The sequence below is a fragment of the Molossus molossus genome, unplaced genomic scaffold (assembly GCF_014108415.1).
Source record: "Molossus molossus isolate mMolMol1 unplaced genomic scaffold, mMolMol1.p scaffold_m16_p_1, whole genome shotgun sequence".
NCBI lineage: Eukaryota > Metazoa > Chordata > Mammalia > Chiroptera > Molossidae > Molossus > Molossus molossus.
In genome coordinates, this window is record NW_023425344.1 from 156905757 (window position 1) to 156926310 (window position 20554).

The window sequence follows — 20554 nt, forward strand, 5'->3', positions numbered from 1 at the left end:
GCAGCAATACCACCACCCAATACTTGGAATCCAGGTGATGACTCCAGAGTCCCTTTCTCCTCTGCCTGTAACTGGGGAGGGGGTTCCTCTCACCGAGTGGGATCATGGAACCTCTGATGAAGGCAGCCTGAGGGTAGAAGGTGGATAGCCCCAGGACCTGGCAGACATTCAGCAGCAAGGTCAGAATGCTTTTCTTCTGAGAGTTGTATGTGGCATCTCCTCAGGGATTCCAGCTGACACAGTGGTTCCAGTCAGGTGGATGGATGAGCCCCTGCCTCCAGGGATGGAGGAGAAGTTGGAGCAACCAACATGCTGCCCTTCACCATGGACAACAGGGACCAGAGGAAAGTCCATCTGACGAGCAAGTGGTGATACATGGCTAGGCTTTCATCAGCATTAAATCCCTGGGCTCAGACCCTAGACTTCTCTGCAGGGTTCCTAGTCGTCACAGCTTAAGCCGAGAGCCCCACTCGATATTTTACAGCATGGCACTGTGATCACAAACATTGACTCTTTAGGAGGTCTTGGTGCCCTAGAGAGGGATCCCAACAGTCTGTAGCAAAGAAGGTAACCCACAGGTCCTCAAAAGGGTTAAGGGCATGTGGGCAGGCGCCCCAGCACTGACACAAGCTCTTCTTGGGGTGTCCCAAATAGGGAGATGGTGCAAGTCCACCCCTTTCCAAATGCTTTTTGCTTTCTCAATACAAGTCTCTCCAGAACAGTGCTCTTCTTGGCCCCCTGATGTAAGCAAGGCAGGGAGGCAAAAGGGGTCCCATCACAGGATCCCATATACATGCCCCCCTCTGGCCAAGACACCTGGATAGCAGACTCGGCTCTGATTGGGCAGCTCAGTAGCAGCGGGTGGGTCCAGAGGAAGAGGCGGCATCAGCGATTGGCCAGTTGGGCAGGGTTATATTTTACGGGCGGATTACCGTACATGAGGTACTTGGATAAAGTTTTAAGAAGGACCTTGTAATAAATAATATTCTGCACATCAAATCACTTTCACCGACCCCCACCCCCCGCAACACACACCAAAGAAAGGCTACACACACAACAGTCCCTCCCAACCCTGTTACCCCACTCCCAAACCCAGCTAATTCTTTCTCTATTACTTTAAGAGCCAAGTAGATTTCGCTGGCTCTGATGGGGGGAGGGCCCTGAATTGGATGCAGAACACTAGATGCTATATACCAAAAAAAGGAGATAGAGGGGTCATAGAAATGGAGATGGGGCCTTCGGGATCACCCCAGGAGCTGGTTTCTAAGTAGCAACATCTCTGCAATGAGACCACTGGGGGGCAGATGAGAAACAAAAATTCCTCAGCATGGCTGGTCAGCAGAGAACCACCAAAGCCCACTAGATGGCGTTTAGCTACAACAGGCTTTTAAAAAGGAGGGAAAGCTAAAGGAGTTACCACGGAAAAAGCTGGAGAAGGTGGCAAGGAAAGCTGAGCCCTGGGTCTTAGATAAAGAGCCATTAACCGACTTTCCTGTTAGTTACAAACTTTCAGAGTCTGGACTGCACTACTTCCCCATCAAGGAAAGGGGAAAGAATGAGCACTGTCCCCATCACAAGGGGTGTCTCCCTTGCTAAACCAGCGAATTCTCCCTTGGCCCTACCCTGATGGGAGTCTCTGCCTATCCCCTTCTTTAGCTATCCAACTGTGGACGAGGGATCACCAGAGTGGTCCACTCCTTCCCCTAGGTCCACTCCTGCCGGCCCACCCCAATGGGCAGCTTGAAGATTTACCTCTTTCTTCTCCTCATCTTCGGCAGTGCCCTCTGGGCGGTCATCATTGCTGATGTGGTCTGCAACAGGCACGGGGGGCTCTGGCACCTCATTTTCAGGTCTGTTTTCACTTGTGTCCATGGTCACTTCCTCCTTCTCACTGACAGTATGGGGAAAGGTTGGGAGGGAAGGGCAGGAAAGAACCAAGGGGAAGAGAGAACAAAATGTTAGGTTTGGGGCCAGGAAATCCCCATGCCTTATCACTTGGGTGGGCTGGGAAAGCCGCTTTTCAGATCAGACCAGAGACCTCTTCCCCTCAGGAAAAGTGGGAAACAAGTTTTCCTTAGGGAAGTGCACAGATGAGAGCAACCACATTCACCCACTGCCTGGATGGGATAAAGCTGTTATTTGTTGGGTCAGGATTCCCAACTGTTCTTAGGTAATTAACCAAAGTACTCCTACATGAAGAGAAATAGCACCCCCACCAAAGTCTCTCAAAAGTGACTGTGATTTGCCCACAACCTTGTGGCCTATCCCCTGGCCATAGGCACCTTTATTTAACAACTAAGGGAAGACTGATTCTTGGAGAAAAAATGACCATGGCTGTGGCAAATGATCCCAACCTTGTGTTTAATCAACTGCTTACTTAAGTAAAGGCCTACTGACCCACAGGATCTGAAGACACCAGGAATGGAGAAATGGTGGGGATGGGGACTGCAGGGAAAGTAGGGCTGGTGAGGGTTCAAACTTCAACAAGAACCCTCTCTCATCTAAAATGGAAAACTAAAACTGCTGGAATATGAAAGCTCGAAGAAGAAATCAGGCCACTTTTACCTGCTCAGAAGTGTAGGAATTGTTCTTACATTCTGCTTTCGCCCCGTTTCTCCCATTCCCTCATTCCAACTTCCAAGAGATAAAGAGAGCAGGCCTCCCAGTCAGGACACACCCTCCCCCACACCATGCATCTTGCCCCCACATACATAAACGCACTCCCACCCTCCCCCAATCACACAAGTTATCTCCCATTTCAGGCAACACATCCCAGACTCACTTCAGATAAACTATCTTTCCCTCTTCTTTTTCTGTCTTCATCCCTAACTTCTACCTCTAATCTCACCACTACCACCCAAACACTGGGGTGTAAAAAAAAAAAAAAATCAATCAAATCAATATGATCAGGGGCCTAAGTCTCAAAAGGGGAAACCAAACCTCCCCAAGCTGATAACCACCACCAGGAAATTCAGCATTCCCGACAGGCTGACTGACACTCAGAGGTCAGAGTCAGAACAGCTTCCCCAGAGCAGACAGGGAGGGATGCACAGGAAGGGGGGGAGGGGAAAATCGGAACTGTGCCCCCAGCTAACAGGCCCCCACAGAAACACGAGATTCAACTCCTTAACTCTAAAGAAAAGGCTTATCCAAAAAATACCTATTTCTCACAGAGAGAGGGCAAGTGGGGCCAATTAGAAATCAGGCAGGAAGGACAAAGGGGGAAAGCAGAATGACTGAAAACAAACCAAAACGAAAGACGGAATGAAAGCCATGGGGAAGAGAAGGAAGACGAGGTGGGCTACAGCAGTGGGGAAAGGGAATACATGGAAATGTGAAGCTCTCACCCTTCTTTGCTTTCTGATAACATGATTTTTTTTCTCCCCCTGGAAGTGCTGTTTATCCCTTTCTGGAATGGAAGAAATAACAAAAACCAAACAAAAAAATCCTAAAAAATTAAAAAAACAAAACAAAACACCTTCCTTGTCCCAAGATCCCACCACCTCCTCCCAGCCACCCGATCCAGAGAGAGAAAATCGAGATGGAGCAACTGGGTATCCAAAAAATGGTAAATGGAAGGGGAGGTGGTGAAGGGAGGCTAAAATAGATCTGGATTTTAAGAGATAATCGTTAAGTCCTCACGGCAAACCCCGAGTTCGGCTGGATTGGTCTCTCTGGAGGAGGAGGAGGAAGAGGGCCAGGCTGCTGGTAGTGGCTGGCTCTATTGTATTAGCAGAGCAGCGGCGATCAGCCGGAGACATGCAGGGGAGCCATCTTGCCACTTACCCAGCAGCCAGTGTGTTCGGATGGGGGAGGGCCCTGCTGCAGCAGGGGAGGGGAAAGAAAAGAGGGAGGGCGCTGAGTGAGCAAGGTTCTTATCCTCTGGCAGGCCACAGGGAGCTCACTGCTGGCTCAATAGGTCTGGCCTTTTTCCTTCTTTTCTCAGGTTACAACAGCTACCAGGGCCTGACCCTGCGGGGAGAGGGTGCTCTCTCCTTGTCTTCCCAGGGGGCGGGGAGGGGACTGGGTAGAGAGGACATACAAAGTTACAGCTGCTTGCCTGGAAGATTCCAGAGAACAGAAGCAAGGAAAACCACAGAGCTGGGAGTGAAAAACTATTCAAGAGGGCAGATAACAATGTCAAAGTTGAAGGAGACAGAGATCGAGGGTCATAAGCAATTTTTTATGTGCCCACCTCCCTCTATACAAAAAGCCAGTCATGAAACTTTGAAACCAGACCAGCCAGTCAGCTGGTCAAGGTGGGAGGTGGGATGAGATTTGGTACTATGCAATCACTACAGTAACTGGCTGCTCACCCCAAGCACTGGTGTGTTTCTACTCCAACCTGTCCTTTCTCCAGGGATACTGGAATAAGTGGATAAGCAGACAGAGTTCCTTTTTTAAGTACCAGTGGGGGGTGGGGTAGGGTGGGGAAGAGGTGTCTCTGAAGAGATGACAGACAACTTTGTTTCATAGAGTCTTTAATAAGGTCACCCTGCCCCAGGGTCCACTGGAGAGAGAAAAGAAAGGATAAAACAGGGCAAGGGGACCTTGAGTAGCTGAAGCACGAAGGCAATTCTTGGAGGAAGGGCTCTAAGGTGAGGGCTTTGAAGTGGGTAAGAAACTGAAATAAGAAAGTTGTTATACAGGGTGGGGGCAATCTGCTGGGCAGAAAGTGATTGGGAAATGGAAATGATCATGGGCATCTTCACCAGCCTAAGTGAAATGGGAAACTGACTCTAACCATTCATAAAGCACTCAGTACATGCTCAAAATGATCATTTGTAAACTGCAATGGTGCTTCTTTTGTATCCCAGTGACAGAGGTTTAATACTAAGACAAGGTTCTGGGTACTTAACCAAAAGCTTAGTGTTTATCTCATTTGTAATACCAGAGTTTTTAGGCAAGAATAAAATGTCCTCCCTGCTGCTTAAAATCTTAAACTTACATGCCAAATGAACGCTAAAGAAGTCATGCAGTTTATTTTATACATTACTCTAAAAGTCCCCTGTCTCCTCAGTAAAACTGAGAGATTTGGAGTAAAACTGGTTAGGGCCCAATTCTGGCTAGGGTCCCACCCCCATACAAGCTGTATGATACTGGGCAAGTTCCTAACCCTTCCTGTGCATTTCCTTCTTAAACTGTAAAGTGGGGATAGTAACAGTTATGTATCTCATGGAACAGTACGATATGGGTTCACACTTAAGGGTCTGGCTTGAACCATACCCCAAGTCAAGGTAAGGATAAATACATCTGGTTAACAGACCATTATCTCATTTGAGGCCACCTATGGAGCTTTAAAAAATTTCCTCAGAGTGGACAGCTCTTTCTCTGATACAAAGGCTTTCACTAATTGGCCTGACAGGTTTTCAGCAATGCCTTTATGACTCCATGTAATAACCACTGGTTTACTTGCTCCTCACCTCCATCCTCAGAGTTCCTCAGGGTCAGGGACTGCATCCCTTGGCCCTAGTCCAAGGCCTAACAGAAAGAAATGCTCTGTAAATACTTCTGAATTAGGTTATCATTGTGGGTATCAAGTGGAAATGCTTGCTGAACTAGAAGTTTTCTTAAAAAATTTTTTTGGCTAGAATTCTCAGAGAGAATGTTATCTTTAAATATCCTCAAATAAATGCTTCCTATACATCAACTGTCCTAAAATATTTTCAGCTGCCAATATGCCTCTCCAGAAGTAGTTTCCTGGGAGGAAAAAAATTCATTTTACTGAAAATTTTACCTAGTGCTTTTTTTTTTTAAAATAAGAAATTTACCATGTTATCCTTGGCCTTCTTAAGGCACAGCAAGTTTTCACTATTTCCCCATGATCAATTCTGTGGGATCCAAAAACTCCAAAGGCTTTAAAAGAAGAATCCTTGAAATTGGCCCAAAAAGGGACTCAATCTACTCACTGGTGACCAGTCTGAAGGCTTTGTTACCTATGTGTCTAAGCCTCACACAGCTTGTCTATAAAAAGACAAAAGGCATGTAGCTTCCCATTTACTTAAGTTCTTGCACAAATGTTTCTGATAGCTTTGAAATATATGTGAAATTGCATGGGGGTTGGGGGGGTACAGTTATCTACCCATAATTAAATAGCACACAAAGCATCTGTCACCCAGAAGAAAAGGACAGAACTACTTGGAGGCTAATAACATCATACTACAGTTAATAATATGAATAAGATTCAGAGAGGCTAATGGAAAAGGAAATTTTATAAGCATATGTTTGAATTTTAGTTTTTGTAGAAAATTCATAAGGTGAAGTGAAAGTTAGTAAGAAACAGTGAAACTTGCCCTGGCCGGTTTGGCTCAGCGGTTAGAGCATCAGCCTGCGGTCCAGAGAGATCCGGGTTCGGTTCCCGTTAGGGGCGTGAACCTCGGTTGCAGTTTGTCCCCAGCACTGGTTGGTCGTGCGGGTGGCAGCCACTCGATGTGTCCCTTTCACGTCGATGTTTCTCTCTCTTTCTCTTCCTCTCTCTCCCTCCCACTCTATCTGAACAAAAAATGGAAAAAATGTCCTTGGGTGAGGATAAAAAAAAAAAATTAGTGAAATGCAAAAACCACCAGGCAGTAAGATTTAAATATAGAATGCTCTCAGGGGCATACTAGTTCCAAGATAACCAAGAGCAGTATGATTTGGGGGGATATGTCCTTAGATACCAATTTCTCAGTGAGCAAACTCAATTTACAATAAATTCTACTTTTTTATTATGTATCATTTGGCATATTGACACTGATGGTCCCCTGGAGAGTATCAATTACACTGTTATATTGGCTTAAAGGACCATTCCCTTCTTCCTATTCAGGCAAAAAGTCCTAAATTTCTATTGCAAGGTTTGTATACACAGGAAGGTTGTCTTTAGAAAAATTCAGGTTCGAATTAACTACTATAGATGATAGAACTGCTCATATAAAGTTTTTATTCTTTCTTCTTTTCTCTTTTTTAAATGTAAAGAGAGAATATTATTTTCTGCTGTATGAGGACATTTTTGTTATATCCACAGCAGGCAGAAGAGTGTATTTTTCTAATAGGGCTCCACTGAAATAGAACTGAGGGCTCATAAATACCTGCTCCAAGCAATGAAAAAGATACATTACCTCATAAATCTAGAATTCCTCAGGGCACAATCAGAGTCAGAATGGATTTAACCAAGCACAGCAAAAAAGTTAGGCAATCTCTTCCAAGTGGTGAGAGGTCCTTGAAGTAAAGTCTAATTTTTTTTAACACTTTACTAAATCAATAGGCCCTAGACTCTGTTTTTATTAGTCATGTGACTTCTTGTTGAGACAGACAGCAAAACCAAGGTTAAGCCACAAATGGTCTTTTCCACTTAATACTGTTGATCTCACTTTTAAAATTGGCCAGAGTTCCTGAGATCACCTGGCTGAACACTAGGACTCTGGGGGAGGGGGGGGGGGTGAAAAACCAAGAATGCTGTGAATTAGTTGTACCAGGGCCTCCGGAAATGTAGGCAATCTTCTCAAAGATTCATTTACCAAATCCAATCCCAGAATAGTCTATGGGTTTAGGCCTCTGGGCATGTTTTTTTTTTTTTTTTTTGTTAGGCTGCGAATAGACCATCTGCAAAGTAGGGAGAAGGAAAGCAGGTAAGAGGGATGTGTGTGTGAGGTATGCCTAAACTCACCCTGAATTTCTAATCTATATATAGGCTGTTCCACTGAACCTTGCCTATGAAACAATGGACAATCTCAGTATTTGCCCCGGGTGCCATTGCCTATCACCTTGCCAGAATCATGCAGACTAGATTACTTGAGTCATAAAATGACGATCAAAGCCACCTTTACCCAAGGAGAAAAACTGTGTATTACTCCAAGCCTCATTTGCCCTGGACTGCATGTGAAGGTCCAGAAATAAAGGTGCTTCAAAACAGCACGAAGTGCTATTCTGTTGCCAGGTCCTCATAGACCCACAGAATTTTAGAGCAGGCAAAGAGCTTTTTATAAAATTACATGCTTCTCAAGGTTCATAGGAGGCAGTTTTTCATGCCCAATTAGTAGCAGGCTGTCGACACCTACTTTGAAACTGCCATTATGCAAAGGGCATGCTGTATCTCCATGGGATGGGGATAGGGAGGCAAGTATTATCTCAGGTTGATGGACATGGAAGGGAAGGTGTCACCCCATTTCCTCATCGATGGTGTAGCTGGGGAAATCCTGAACACCTTCCAGAATCCGCTGGGTTTTCACTTTATGGTCCTAGAAGAAAAACTCCTTTCCAAAGGAGAATGTACTCATCCCAAAAAGGAAAAACAAAAAAATGTAACGGCCACAAGATGGCAGCAGAGGCAAGAATATTGGAAGGGACAGTAGCAAGGGTATTACCAAGGCAAAAGCTATACAGTAAAGAGTACAAAACTATTATTAAAGTCATAAAAAATGAAATAATAAAATCATGTCACATGACCTCCACCCTCCAAAATCAGAGGTAAAAAGATAGTCTAAACTTCTCAGAAGAGTGTAAATTACTATTACATAAAGGGAAAAATCATACTTGCTAGTATAGTGTTAAAATGACATGGAAACAATCATGGAACAGCTTTAGGCCAACTGTCAACATAGGATATTCACCAAAGCAGTACCAGATTCCTGATGTCCAAAAGTTAAGCATCTTATTTTCACAATTCTTTTCTGTTTTGTTTTTCGTGAGAATTTGAAGCCAGGAATTTTGGTTCAATGGCTTCTTAATTTATAATACCTAGCTCAAATAATGAATGTTCAATTACAAATTTAATTTGATATGATTATTTTTCTAGAACTAAATACAAGGGATAAAAACTCACATTAATTGTCTAAATGATAAAATCAACTCAAAGGTCTTAGGGACCCAGGTATAAACTTCAGACTTGACATGGACTTCATATTTTGCTGTAAGCTGTAAGAGCTAACTTAATTGTGTTTAATAAAATGACAGCTAATAAACAGGGGAAATACAGAAACTAAAACACAGCAGCACCCTCTTGCGCCTTTATTTGTAGACTCTCAATATCTTTTATTAACCTGTATTTCCAGGCTTAGATGTAGCTGGTAAATGTGAGTTAAAGATGTCCTGGGTCGCCCTGGCTGGTTTGGCTCAGCGGTTAGAGCATCAGCCTGCGGTCCCGAGAGACCTGGGTTCGGTTCCCGCTAAGGGCATGTACCTTGGTTGCAGTTTGTCCCCGGCCCTGGTCGGTCGTGCGGGTGGCAGCCACTCGAAGTGTCCCTTTCACATCGATGTTTCTCTCTCTCTCTTCCTCTCTCTCCCTCCCGCTCTACCTGAACAAAAAATGTCCTCGGGTGAGGATGAAAAAAAAAAAAAGATGTCCTGGGTCAATTCCCTCACATTGTCTTGAATATGAAAACAGAAGTCTCTGCTGCCTGCTCCTTAAAGGAATCAATCATTTCAGTCAGATGATCCCAGACATGGGTTTCTTTATGCTCTCACCACCACTTTTCAGTCTACTGTAAGAGTTCTGGTGGCAGCTCCCAAAATAGTAACTGAAGTCTAGCCTTTGTCCAGATAAAGCTCTGCCTTCATGTTTTAAAAGGAAACTAGGACTGCTTAGTCAAAGAACCCTAGTTCCTTGTTATACCCCAGTCAAGATGTATCACTTACACAGTATGATGAATCCTTTCTGATTCTGGTAGGTGAGAGGTCGGAGTCTCTGAGGTTTGGGGCTGTGTGGCAGCTGGTGGCTCTGCCTCTTTAGCTTCACACTTCTTTGGGATCTCCTGTCAGGACAAACATAACAAAACAAACACAGCAACATACTTAAATCTGCTGGGTTCCTTTTATGTAACCTGGAGCTGGTAAAAGGCATAGCAGGACATACACTGTATCAACTCCACACATAGCCCTATACCTCTTTGTTATTTCATTTCACAAAGTGGAATGGAATATTGCTTAAATAATTTCCACGCCAGCAATCATTTTATTAGAATTCTTTTTTGAGAGAACCAAGAAAAGGCTTCCTTTTAAGCAGAATAAAGGAGAAGTTCTGTGGAAGAACTGACCCTAAGAGATCTTGGAGTTGAGAATTCAGCTTCATGAACCAGGGAATTAGAAATGAGTTAAGTGGAATCTATCAGGTATACCCAACCGTCTACATTTCTAATAAACCTTATCCAGACTGACCTTTCCGTTTCATAGCTAAGACAAAAGGGAAAATCATGCGTAATCCTCTCTCTCTCTTTAGGGAGAGGGCATAATAGCCTACCCGCTCAGGCTGTACCCTCTGAGTGACATGCTTTTCGGCTGGCTCAGGTTGGCTCATAGGCCTCACTCGAATAGAGGATGAGGTGGAAGTCCTCTCCTTTGGCTCAAGGACCTGCAGTTGTGGCACTGGTGGAGTTGCAATCTCCTGACCAGAAGAGGGATCTTTGGTTTCAGTGTAGCTGGTGCTGCTGTTTCTGAAGACTCCAGGGCTCAGAGACTGAAAAAACGAAACACATAAGGTAAATTATTATGCAGTACATTTTCTTTTTCTTTTTCTTTTTGGTACGTGCCCTTAGCCGGAACTGAACCTGGGACACTCTGGTCCGCAGGCCAACACTCCAACTGCTGTGCCAAACCGGCCAGGGCTATAGAGTATATTTTCAGTAGATCACTGAGTTTTCCAACTTCTGCTGGCCCAATTTAATACTTAGAACCTTTTTGTCCCTGTGTTTATTCTTGTTTGAGTTAGTGATCTTAGCCTATTCAACAAATTACTAAGTTCCAACTAGGTGCTGGGTACTAGAACACACATGTAAAAAGCCATGTTCATATCCTTAAGAAGTTTATAGTCCAGTGGAAGAGGTGGATAAATGAACTAAAAATATTTTTTAATTCAATTTTTTTTCTTTGGAATCAAAGGGGCTCAAAATGAAAAAGGACCCTATTTAGGGAGCAATGAATTGAAAATCAGAATCTGAAATGAGGGGAAAGTAATCATTCTGAACTGGGGACTAAAGGAAGCTTTTCCTATTTCTGCCAGAAAATATAACAGGTTCTGGCATACAGACAGAACATCAATAACCCACAGGATATTCCCACACTTACTTTTCTGCTGTTGCTTGATGCTGAACGTGAACGAGAACGGGAATGGGACCGGGACCTAGACTCTGAGGTTGATCTGGAGTCCATCTTGGATCTACCATGAGGGTTGGCATGAGATGCATCTCTCTGCTTAGATCTTGGAGGTGAGTGAGACTGAGAGCCTGAACTATCAGGAGAGCGAGAGCCTGATCTAGAACTGGAAGATGAAGATGAAGAGGATCGGCTAGAGGACGAGTCAGCTAACCGTTTCAATCTGTGGCTTGGGAGAAGGGTAAGAGAAGCCCTTCTGCCTTCCTTTTGTTCCAAAGACGGCTGTTTCAGAGATTCCTCAGTGATCCCTTTGGCCGGTGCTAATTCCTCGATTTTTAGAGGGAGTGAAGGAGCAGATTTGTCTAACTCAGTTTCGAGACCCTTCTGTGTTGAGGATTCAGCTAGTGTGCTTTTCTGAACTAGAGGCAGGACACTCTCCTCTGGCACTTTCTCTGCTGGAGATTCTGCTTTGGTGTCTGTAGGACTTGACAAAAGAGACAAGCCTGCTGCCAACTGGACAGTATGCTGAGATATTAATAGCTCCCTGGCTTCAGCATCTGTATTAGGAGGAGATAACTGAATAAGAACAGGCGGGGCTGGGCCTTCCATGGGCTCTACTTCTTCTTCACTCTGAGGCTGTGTATTAGGTGGTGGTGAAGATGCTTCCTTGGTAAGTAAAGGTGGGGGAGTCTCCTCCTCACTGGCAGTTTGCTCTGGTTGCAGCATAACAGATGCCTTCTCCAGATCTTCAGTCAGTCGAGGAGGGGAAGGGGACTTTGATTTTTCCTCTAAGCCTTTTGAAGATTTTATTTCTCTTTCTTCCTCAAGGGGAGAAACTGTTTCCATCACTTTCTCCTGCTGATGTACGGCTAGATGACTTTTTCTACTAGCCTCTTCCTGGGACCTTGTAACTCTCCCTCCTCTCTCTAACCCCTCCTGTTCCTGGGATCTTATGGTTTGGGGTCTCTCATCCATCAGCTCTTTAGGTTTTGCCCTAGGCATCTCTTCCCTCTCTTCTTCCTCAAACTGTTTCAGAACTGGTGCATCCCTAGATTTTAGTCCCTCATCATCGTCTTCCTCCTCTTCCTCCTCTTCTTCCTCTTCCTCTTCTTCTTCCTCTTCCTCCTCCTCTGTTTTCAAATTTCTATCTGCTCTGACCCTCAGATTTCTGGAAGGTGTTTCTCGATCCTCTTCCTCCTCAGCAGCCTGGCTGCACTCAGAGAGTTTAGCTGCTCTTGCCTGAAAGAAAAGATAGATATATAATGGTTGCAAGTATATTTACTCACTATCAATAGAAAGGAAACAGTATCTCATGAAACACACACAGGAAGGAGAAACTCAATGATGTCCTTTCAGCAACACAGAAACAAGTGACAATAGACAAGCATGACTAATATGGACTCTTATGGGAATCAAAATAGGGTGACCAAAAGGAATACAATAATGAAACTTCCAGTTCATTTTTTTAGCTTCAAACTTTAAAAACAAAATATAAATTGAACAGTTAGAAAGTGGGGGGGAATGACCTATTATCATTTCATGCGATTATTTTCATCATTTTGGTATATTTAATTTTTCCCCATTATTTCTTTTCCACAGTCATAATTATACTACACATATACTTTTTTGTTGTTGTTACTCCTCCATCCAAGGATATTTTTTCCATTGCCTTTTTTTTTTTTTTTTTTTTACAAAGTGGAAGGGGAAGAGAGGAGAAGCGGGAAAGGGGAGAGAAGAGAGAGAGACATTGATTGGTTGCCTCCCATACATGCCTTGACTTGGGCAGAGGATCGAAACTGCAACCCAGTTATATTCCTTTAACCGGGAATTGAACCCACAACCCTTTGGTGCACGGGCTGATGATCAATCTGCTGAGTCACAGAGGCCAGGGCACTACATATATTCTTTTGTATTCTGCTCACTTAACATCATATCATATAGTTTTAAAGTTTTAATTGAATAATTTATATTTTTTTCCAATAATGTGCGTTAGGAATATAGACCAGCTTGCTAACTTTTCACAATTAAATTTTATTTTTTATACATTCACTTAGAAATCTGAAGGCCAGAGCAGATCTAAATCGAAAAGCAAAAAATAAGTAAAAGATGATAAAGAGGAGAAAGAAAATGAGTGTATAGAAATCTAGAGACACACCAACACTGAAATACTTTGAAGAGGAAGAAGAGATAGCCAAAGCATTACCCAAAGAGGTGATAGATGCTTACAGCGGTTCTCAACCTGTGGGTCGTGACCCCTCTGGGTGTCGAACGACCCTTTCACAGGGGTCGCCTAAGACATAACAGTAGCAAAATTCAGTTATGAAGTAGCAACAAAAATAATTTTATAGTTGGGGGTCACCTTTAGGAAGGTTGAGTACCACTGCTTTAAGAGGTATCTGAGTTACCTGTCTGACCCTGGATGATCGTCTTTCTCCCTTCCTTGGTTTCTCATCATCAGAGTCACCTTTCTCTTCAGAAACAGAGGAGCCTTTTCCTATCAAATGAAAGAAAATCAAGTCAGACTCATGACATGAACACTCACTCAAGACTGCTTTCTAAAAATCAATCAGTCATTGCATATGAGCTAGTCAATACGTATTTATATCAATTTCTTTGACTTCTCTGCAAAAGAAAAAATTATATAAAGCCCTACAGGTCAAGATCTTATTAATAATTCCTACTGTGTATGTCTGAACTATTTTTAGTATCTGACAGCCAATTCACTTATTACAAATAACTCAAATAAATGTAAAATAACTACGAAGGGCTTCAAACTGTCTAGCAGAGATGCCGAAAGTGCACCTATTTCTCTAAAATGTTTTCTCACTCTGAATCAAGTCAAGACTTCAATATGTTCGATTTCTATTTTTTGGACTGCCTATTGCTAACTAGTTTTTGACCAAAATATGATGATTAATACACCAGTTTGTAAAATAACAATTTCATGAAATAAGTACTTAGACACATGGTTTTCAGAGCCCTGAAGTTCTTAGAAATTACTAGAAACAAACTGGACAGGGCTTCAGAAATGAGCCCTTTTCAATTATGTTTTATATATGGAGCTCAAGGTGAGATTTTTTAAAAAAGAGAAAATAAGTTCCATTAAAAGAATGCTTGGAAACTACCAATCTAGGTTACTCCAAATAATAACTACATGTGAAACTGAAAAATTTTCTCTCACATTTCATGAAGGATGGTAACTGTGGGTAAATTACTTAAATAATTTGCTCTCAATGACTTGACTGAAAAAAAGGAGGGAATGGACTGGAAGATTTCTAAGTTTTCTACCAATATTAAAACATTATATAGAGTATCAATGTAATACTGATGAGAACCAGTTTAGAAAACAACCTAATGATAATTATATCCCAGATACTTACTCAGCTAGATTGGCCTCAATTTTAATACAGTACGAAAGATTTGTTCTACACTGATAGTATTTAAACTAGTGGCAAATAAAGCAAGAGGTATGAACTCTAACCCAAGGTCTTCTCTCTTATTTCTCTTTTTCAACAATGAACTAGTCTTTGCTCCTGTAGTTAAAAGTAAGTTATAAAATGAACTAGAAGACTGCCACATATTTTGTAAAACTTTACTCCATGATCACCTGATTAACAGGATCTCTGCATATACACCATTTTTTAAATCTGGGTTAGTGAATAAAGAGTTGCACTATGGGTATGTGTGCAGGATCTATGGTTAAGATATACAGTGACAGGCCAGATTCTTTAGTAAAATTTAAAGAATAACCTGTAAGAAATCAATAAATAATGTAGTGGCAGTAATAAACAATAGTAATTTCATAATTAAATGAGCTGGAATAGATTAAATTATAAAATGAGTAAATCCAAAAGATAATATTTCCAATGAATTTTGAGCAAAGCTCCTTTGCAAGTACAAAGGAAAAGAGATTTATTGTAGTTAAAAAAAAAAAAAAGCAGAGGGTGTGGGACAAATGAATAGGCAAAGTACAGAGGATTTTTAGGGCAGCAAAAATACTCTGTATGACACTGTAATGATGGCCTTGTCATTAACATTTGTCCAAATCCAAATATACATCAAAAGTGAACCTGAAGGTACTCTATGGACTTTGGGTGATTATAATGTGTCAATATAGGTGCATCAATTTTAAGAAATGTACCACTTTGGTGGGGGAATGTTGATAGTGGGGGAGGCTATGCATATGTGGGGCAAAGGGCATGTGGAAACTCTCTGCACCTTCCACTCAATTTTGCTGTGAACCTAAAACTGCTTTTAAAGCAAAGCAAAACAAAACAAAACAATAAAATAACATTATCTAGATGCTCGAGAGTCAAAAAATAAAGTTAACCAGGTTGGAGGGAAGGTAAAGATCTTTAATATTGCAGATATTGTAAGATTATACACAAAGAAAAAAAATGGAAAATTTACACACCAAAATATCAGTTGTGGTTATTTTAGTCTATGGAACTATTGATGATTTAAAAATTTGTGGTTTTGCCTGGCTAGTGTGGCTCAGTGGTTTGAGCATCATCCCATGGACTGAGGTCCTGGTTCAATCCCCGATCAGGGCACATGCCCAGGTTGCGGGCTTGATCCCCAGTAGGAAGCATGCAGGAGGCAGCCAATCAATGTTTCTCTCTCACATCACTGTTTCTCTCTCTCTTTCCCTGCCTTCCTCTCTCTCTAAAATAAATAAAAATATATTTAAAAATTGTTTTTTCTAGTTTTTCCAAATTTTCGTTGATGAATATATACTGCTTTTTAAAATAAGAAAACAAACAATTAAAAAAAGACAGAAGCCTAAACTCTAGGGAAAACCTATAAAAGAAATTCTCAAATACTTCTCAAATACTATAAAAAGCTAAAATTCATAGGGCTAGCCATCCCAAGTACTTTTATCACTACAAGTTCTACATAAGAAACATTCTTTTTGTTTTCTTTTCAACTTAAAAACAAGAGTTATAAGCACATATTTTAAAGTCACACAAAAGATGCTTTGTGGTAACAGGCTTTCAATAAGCATATATGCTCTCATGAAATACATGTCATTTTTATTTTTTTTATTTTTTTATCCTCACTCGAGGACATTTTTTTTTTTTTTTTGGATATTTTGTTCAGATAGAGTGGGAGGGGGAGAGAGAGAGAGAAACATTGATGTGAAAGGGACACATCGAGTGGTCGCCACCCACACGACCCAATCAGGTGACAAACTGCAACTGAGGTACGTGCCCTTAGCGGCAACTGAACCTGGGTCTCTCCAGACCGCAGGCCAACGCTCTAACCGCTGAGCCAAACCGGCCAGGGCGAAATACATGCAATTTTAAGGGGGGAAAAAGGCATACACAAAGTTGGCCAGACATAAATGTGTTAAATAGACCAAGAAAGAGTTTTAGAGTTGTTCTTTAAAATTAGGTATGTACAGGCAAATAGCTTTTTCTTCCACCTAATGTAAGCTGCATGCTATTCTACTGGATCATTATTTTGAGACTGTAAAACTGTAGTGACAGGATTCTAGATGATTATTTCTCTGGAAGCACTTGAGTAATAAGTCATCAAAAAGATAAAGGTAAAATGGGCAGGGTTGTTCAGAAAGTTTTGGTCATCAGTTTTTTAAAAAAAAATGTGACATCAAATGAACTTAGTAAGCAATGCAAAATATAAGGAAGAGAAGAGGAATCTCTTTCTACAAAGCTGATATGATGAAGATAAGCTTCTGGGAAAGGTGCCATCTTCTATTATGAACACATGGCCACATAAGTGTCTTTAGCCAGATGTGAATAATGTGTGTAGAAACTGAGCATCTTTAGCAAAGGGTGGAGCTAATAGTGGTCACAAGTTAATAAATAGTTGAAGAATTGAAAAGCAAGTCAGGGTAGATGTAAGATTTCCAAGATTCCAAAACCAGAAGCCTTTTGGAGAAAGAAAGGTGGCTGCTAGTTCCTAGACAGTGTAGAATGTATTCAAGTGAAGAATGTAAGAGCCATATTGGAAAGTAGTTTCTTCATCCTAGCAAACAAATCCCTGGGAAGGATTTGCAGGACCCAAGTAAGGTAGCTAAAGATTGCAGCAAAGCCTGTGGCCAAAGGGTATCTTTGGGTTTGAATAAAATGCAGGAATTAAAGAGAATAGAGACCTGGCAATGATGCCAAACCTAAATCTGAGTCATGGTAGCTCTATAAATAACATTATCTAGCATTTCTCCAGAATCTCAGCATCCAGATTTAATATGAAAAAAAGGAGTAAGTACTACTCTGTAAGCCAAAGGCTGGCTAAGATCCCCCGGGGCTATCACTTTGTTAAAGAACCTGTATTCTAAACATTCATTTATAAATATTTTGGTCTTTTTCCTTCTCATCCTAGATCAGGTTCTTTTTGAAGAAATTAACATAAGTATTTGTGTATACCCAGTCATGATTGTTAAGGAAATCAAGACAACTCCTGACTATTGGAGGATGGCCACTGACTCCCAACACCTTAGAAAATCTGAAGAAAATGATGGAGAGATAAGAAGTCAAGAAGAAGAACCAAAGTTTTATAAACAAATTCTTCCTTCTTATTTGGAATTTTGTCTACAGCATATACACAGAAGGTTGCCAGAATATAAGCCAAGGATCCTGATTAAATACAATACTGAAAAATGATTCTTTCAATAAGTCATTCATAAATCGAGTTGATCAACAGAACTGTAAGGCTTTAAAAACTGTAGAGTCCCATAAGTCACATTCCCTGAGATTCTTGGAGTAGAGCCCAGGAATCCATATTCTTAAAAATAATAAACTAGCCATGGCCAGTATGGCTCAGTTAGTTCCTGGAGCGTCACCCCGAGCACCAGAAGGTGGCAGATTTGATTCCCGGTCAGGACACATACCCAGGTTTTGGGTTCGGTTGGGGTGAGTACGGGAGGCAACTGACTGATGTTTCTCTCTCACATAGATGTTTCTCTCTCTCTCTGAAATTCATTAAAAAACAAAACAAAACAACAACAACAACAAAAACCAGTAAACTAAAAAAAGTCCTAGGGTGCCACTAATGATTAGCACAGTATGTTACAATAACTGTACTTTAATGAAAATCTTATTAAAGAGAGAACCCAAAAACACCCAAAGCTAACAATCCAATAGTTTAGTTTTCTGGCCTATGGTGGACTGACATTGTACCTCTGAAAGCATCTAATTTCTGGGTAAACTCCAGGTATTACTAATGATCCAATTAAGCACAGTTAGAACTGCAAGCTAGAACTGCAAACTACCAATCCATTTAGGACCTCTAACACATTTTGTATTATATCTATAATGAGATTTATATTCTAGCCAAGATCAGAAGAGCATACACAACAATAGTTAGCTATACTTTACGATTTACTACTTTCAGTTCTTCTAATTTATTTTTCACTTATTTCTTTCTTTTACCTTTTTGTTTTGTTTTCCTCCATTGTGACAGTCATAGGCAGTCCTGCTGATGACATGAAGCACTGAAGAGACAGGCTACCCTTGTTCTAAATTTTTATTTGCATTTGAAACTTTATTTCTATGTCAGGATCCATTCCTCATTTTCATTTCAAATTACATTTAAACTGAAACAGGTTCTTTTAAAAAAAGAGTTCCTATCAAGAATTTTCGCCCTGGCCGGTTTGGCTCAGTGGCTGAAGCGTTGGTCCGTGGATCAGAGTCCCGGGTTCAGTTCCCACTAAGGGCACGTATCTCAGTTGCAGTTTGTCCCCGGCCCCAGTTGGGGTTGTGTGGGTGGCAGCCACTCGATGTGTCTCTCTCACATCAATGTTTCTCTCTCTCTCTCTTCCTTCCTCTCTTCCTTCCACTCTATCTGAAGATAAATGCAAAAATGTCCTTGGGTGAGGATAAAAATAAAAAATAAATAAATAAATAAAAGAATTTTCAATGGTTCCACCATTACCTTTAGACTAAAAAAACTCACACAAATTGGCTTGATATTCAAAACCTTCTGCAATATTGTCCCAATCTATCTTTTAAGTTGTTTCTCTATTCTTGAATATGAAGGAACACTTTACACTGGCTGGATTCATCTGGTACCTCTCCTTTAAAAATATCACATTCAGTCCTATCTTTATACCTTTGTTTCTTTCTAGAAATACCCTCATCTCCTCTGTGCCAATTCAAATCTCACCCATTTCTAAGGCTCAGCTCAAATCCTACACCTTCATGAGGCTCTCTCTAATCACTCTAGTTCTCAGAAAGCTTTTACTCTTCTGAGTTTGTATGATACATCTGTTTGTACTACTTTTTTTTTTTTTTTAATCCTCATCTGAGGACATTTTTCCATTTTTTGTACAGACAGAGTGGGAGGGAGAGAGAGGAAGAGAGAGAGAGGGAAACATGGATGTGAAAGGGACACATCGAGTGGCTGCCACCCGCACGACCAACCAGGCTGGGGACAAACTGCAACCGAGGTACGTGCCCTTAGCGGGAACCGAACCCGGGCCTCTCCGGACTGCAGGCGGACGCTCTAACCGCTGAGCCAAACCGGCCAGGGCTGTTTGTACTACTTTTATGTTGCTTAGAAACATACCATCTTCTAGTATTAGTTTTATGTGCAACTGTTTTCTCTCTCCCTAAATAGATTTTACAAATGTACTAATTCCCCATGTACACATGGAGATATGTACATAGCAGCAATTCAATAAATACTTTGAGTTACTTTTATTTAAGAAACACTGACAACTAATTTATGAGTTTTCCCCTTCCTCCTGGCTTTACAGTCAGGGAAAAAAGAGTGCTAAGAACAAAATGAACTAATTGAGGGTCTGCTTTTATATTTGAGAAAAGAAGTCTCTATAAAAATGTATTTCTCTCCAATCATTAAATATCTCCTAAAATCTATTTTCAGGAAGAAATTCATTAATTAGAAGAGCCAGCAACTTCCAAACATTCCCAAAATGTTAAATATCATATGATCACCTTCCCCATGACCACTAATGATGATTAATGATTAAAAATATCATTAATGATACAAAATACTTAATTTACACATTGGTGTAATACAGCTCCCTACTGTACAAACTTAATATACATGTTCTCCTAGAAGAATACTGTCTTAGATAGATAGTTCCTAATAAAAAATGGTCAGCATTTACAGACTTGGGCTTGAGATGCTATGCAAAACTAAGTGCTTAATAATATGAAAAATTTAATCTTGCCTGAACCTAGTCCACAGACTGGGTTAGAGCTCACATTATACTCTGCACTGACTTTCATAGCACAATTGTAATTAATTATGTAATAATTTGTTTACTGTCCATCTTCTCACTAGACTATACATTTCATTAGGGCAGAGACTTATCTTTCTTGACTATATTCCTGGTGCCTAGTACAAGCCTGGCATAAATAGGCACTCAATACAAATTATGAATTAATAAACTGCAGCAGATGCCCTTTGGGAGGATGACTGGATGTACAACTCATAATATATATAACTGATGAAGAGGTAAAAGAAAGTTGTGACTGTTGCTAAATCCAGAGGTAGAAAAGGTTAA

The 20554-nt window shown here is 41.2% G+C and overlaps 1 protein-coding gene across 5 annotated transcripts in view; it reads right to left on the reverse strand.

Moving 5' to 3' along the window:
* The window catches only part of ACIN1 (apoptotic chromatin condensation inducer 1), a 36099-nt gene that overhangs the window by 8259 nt on the left and 7286 nt on the right, over positions 1-20554 (reverse strand). For 4 of the 5 annotated variants that reach the window (XM_036251247.1, XM_036251083.1, XM_036251329.1 and 1 more), the window contains 5 exons: positions 13470-13558; positions 11038-12303; positions 10214-10429; positions 9613-9728; positions 1753-1891 (listed from right to left, as the gene is read on the reverse strand). In XM_036251247.1, coding sequence (XP_036107140.1) covers positions 1753-1891; positions 9613-9728; positions 10214-10429; positions 11038-12303; positions 13470-13558 — 1826 coding nt within the window. Of the gene's footprint in view, positions 1-1752; positions 1892-3642; positions 3773-9612; positions 9729-10213; positions 10430-11037; positions 12304-13469; positions 13559-20554 lie in introns of those variants that run through there. The other variant, XM_036251414.1, reaches the window with a different exon arrangement.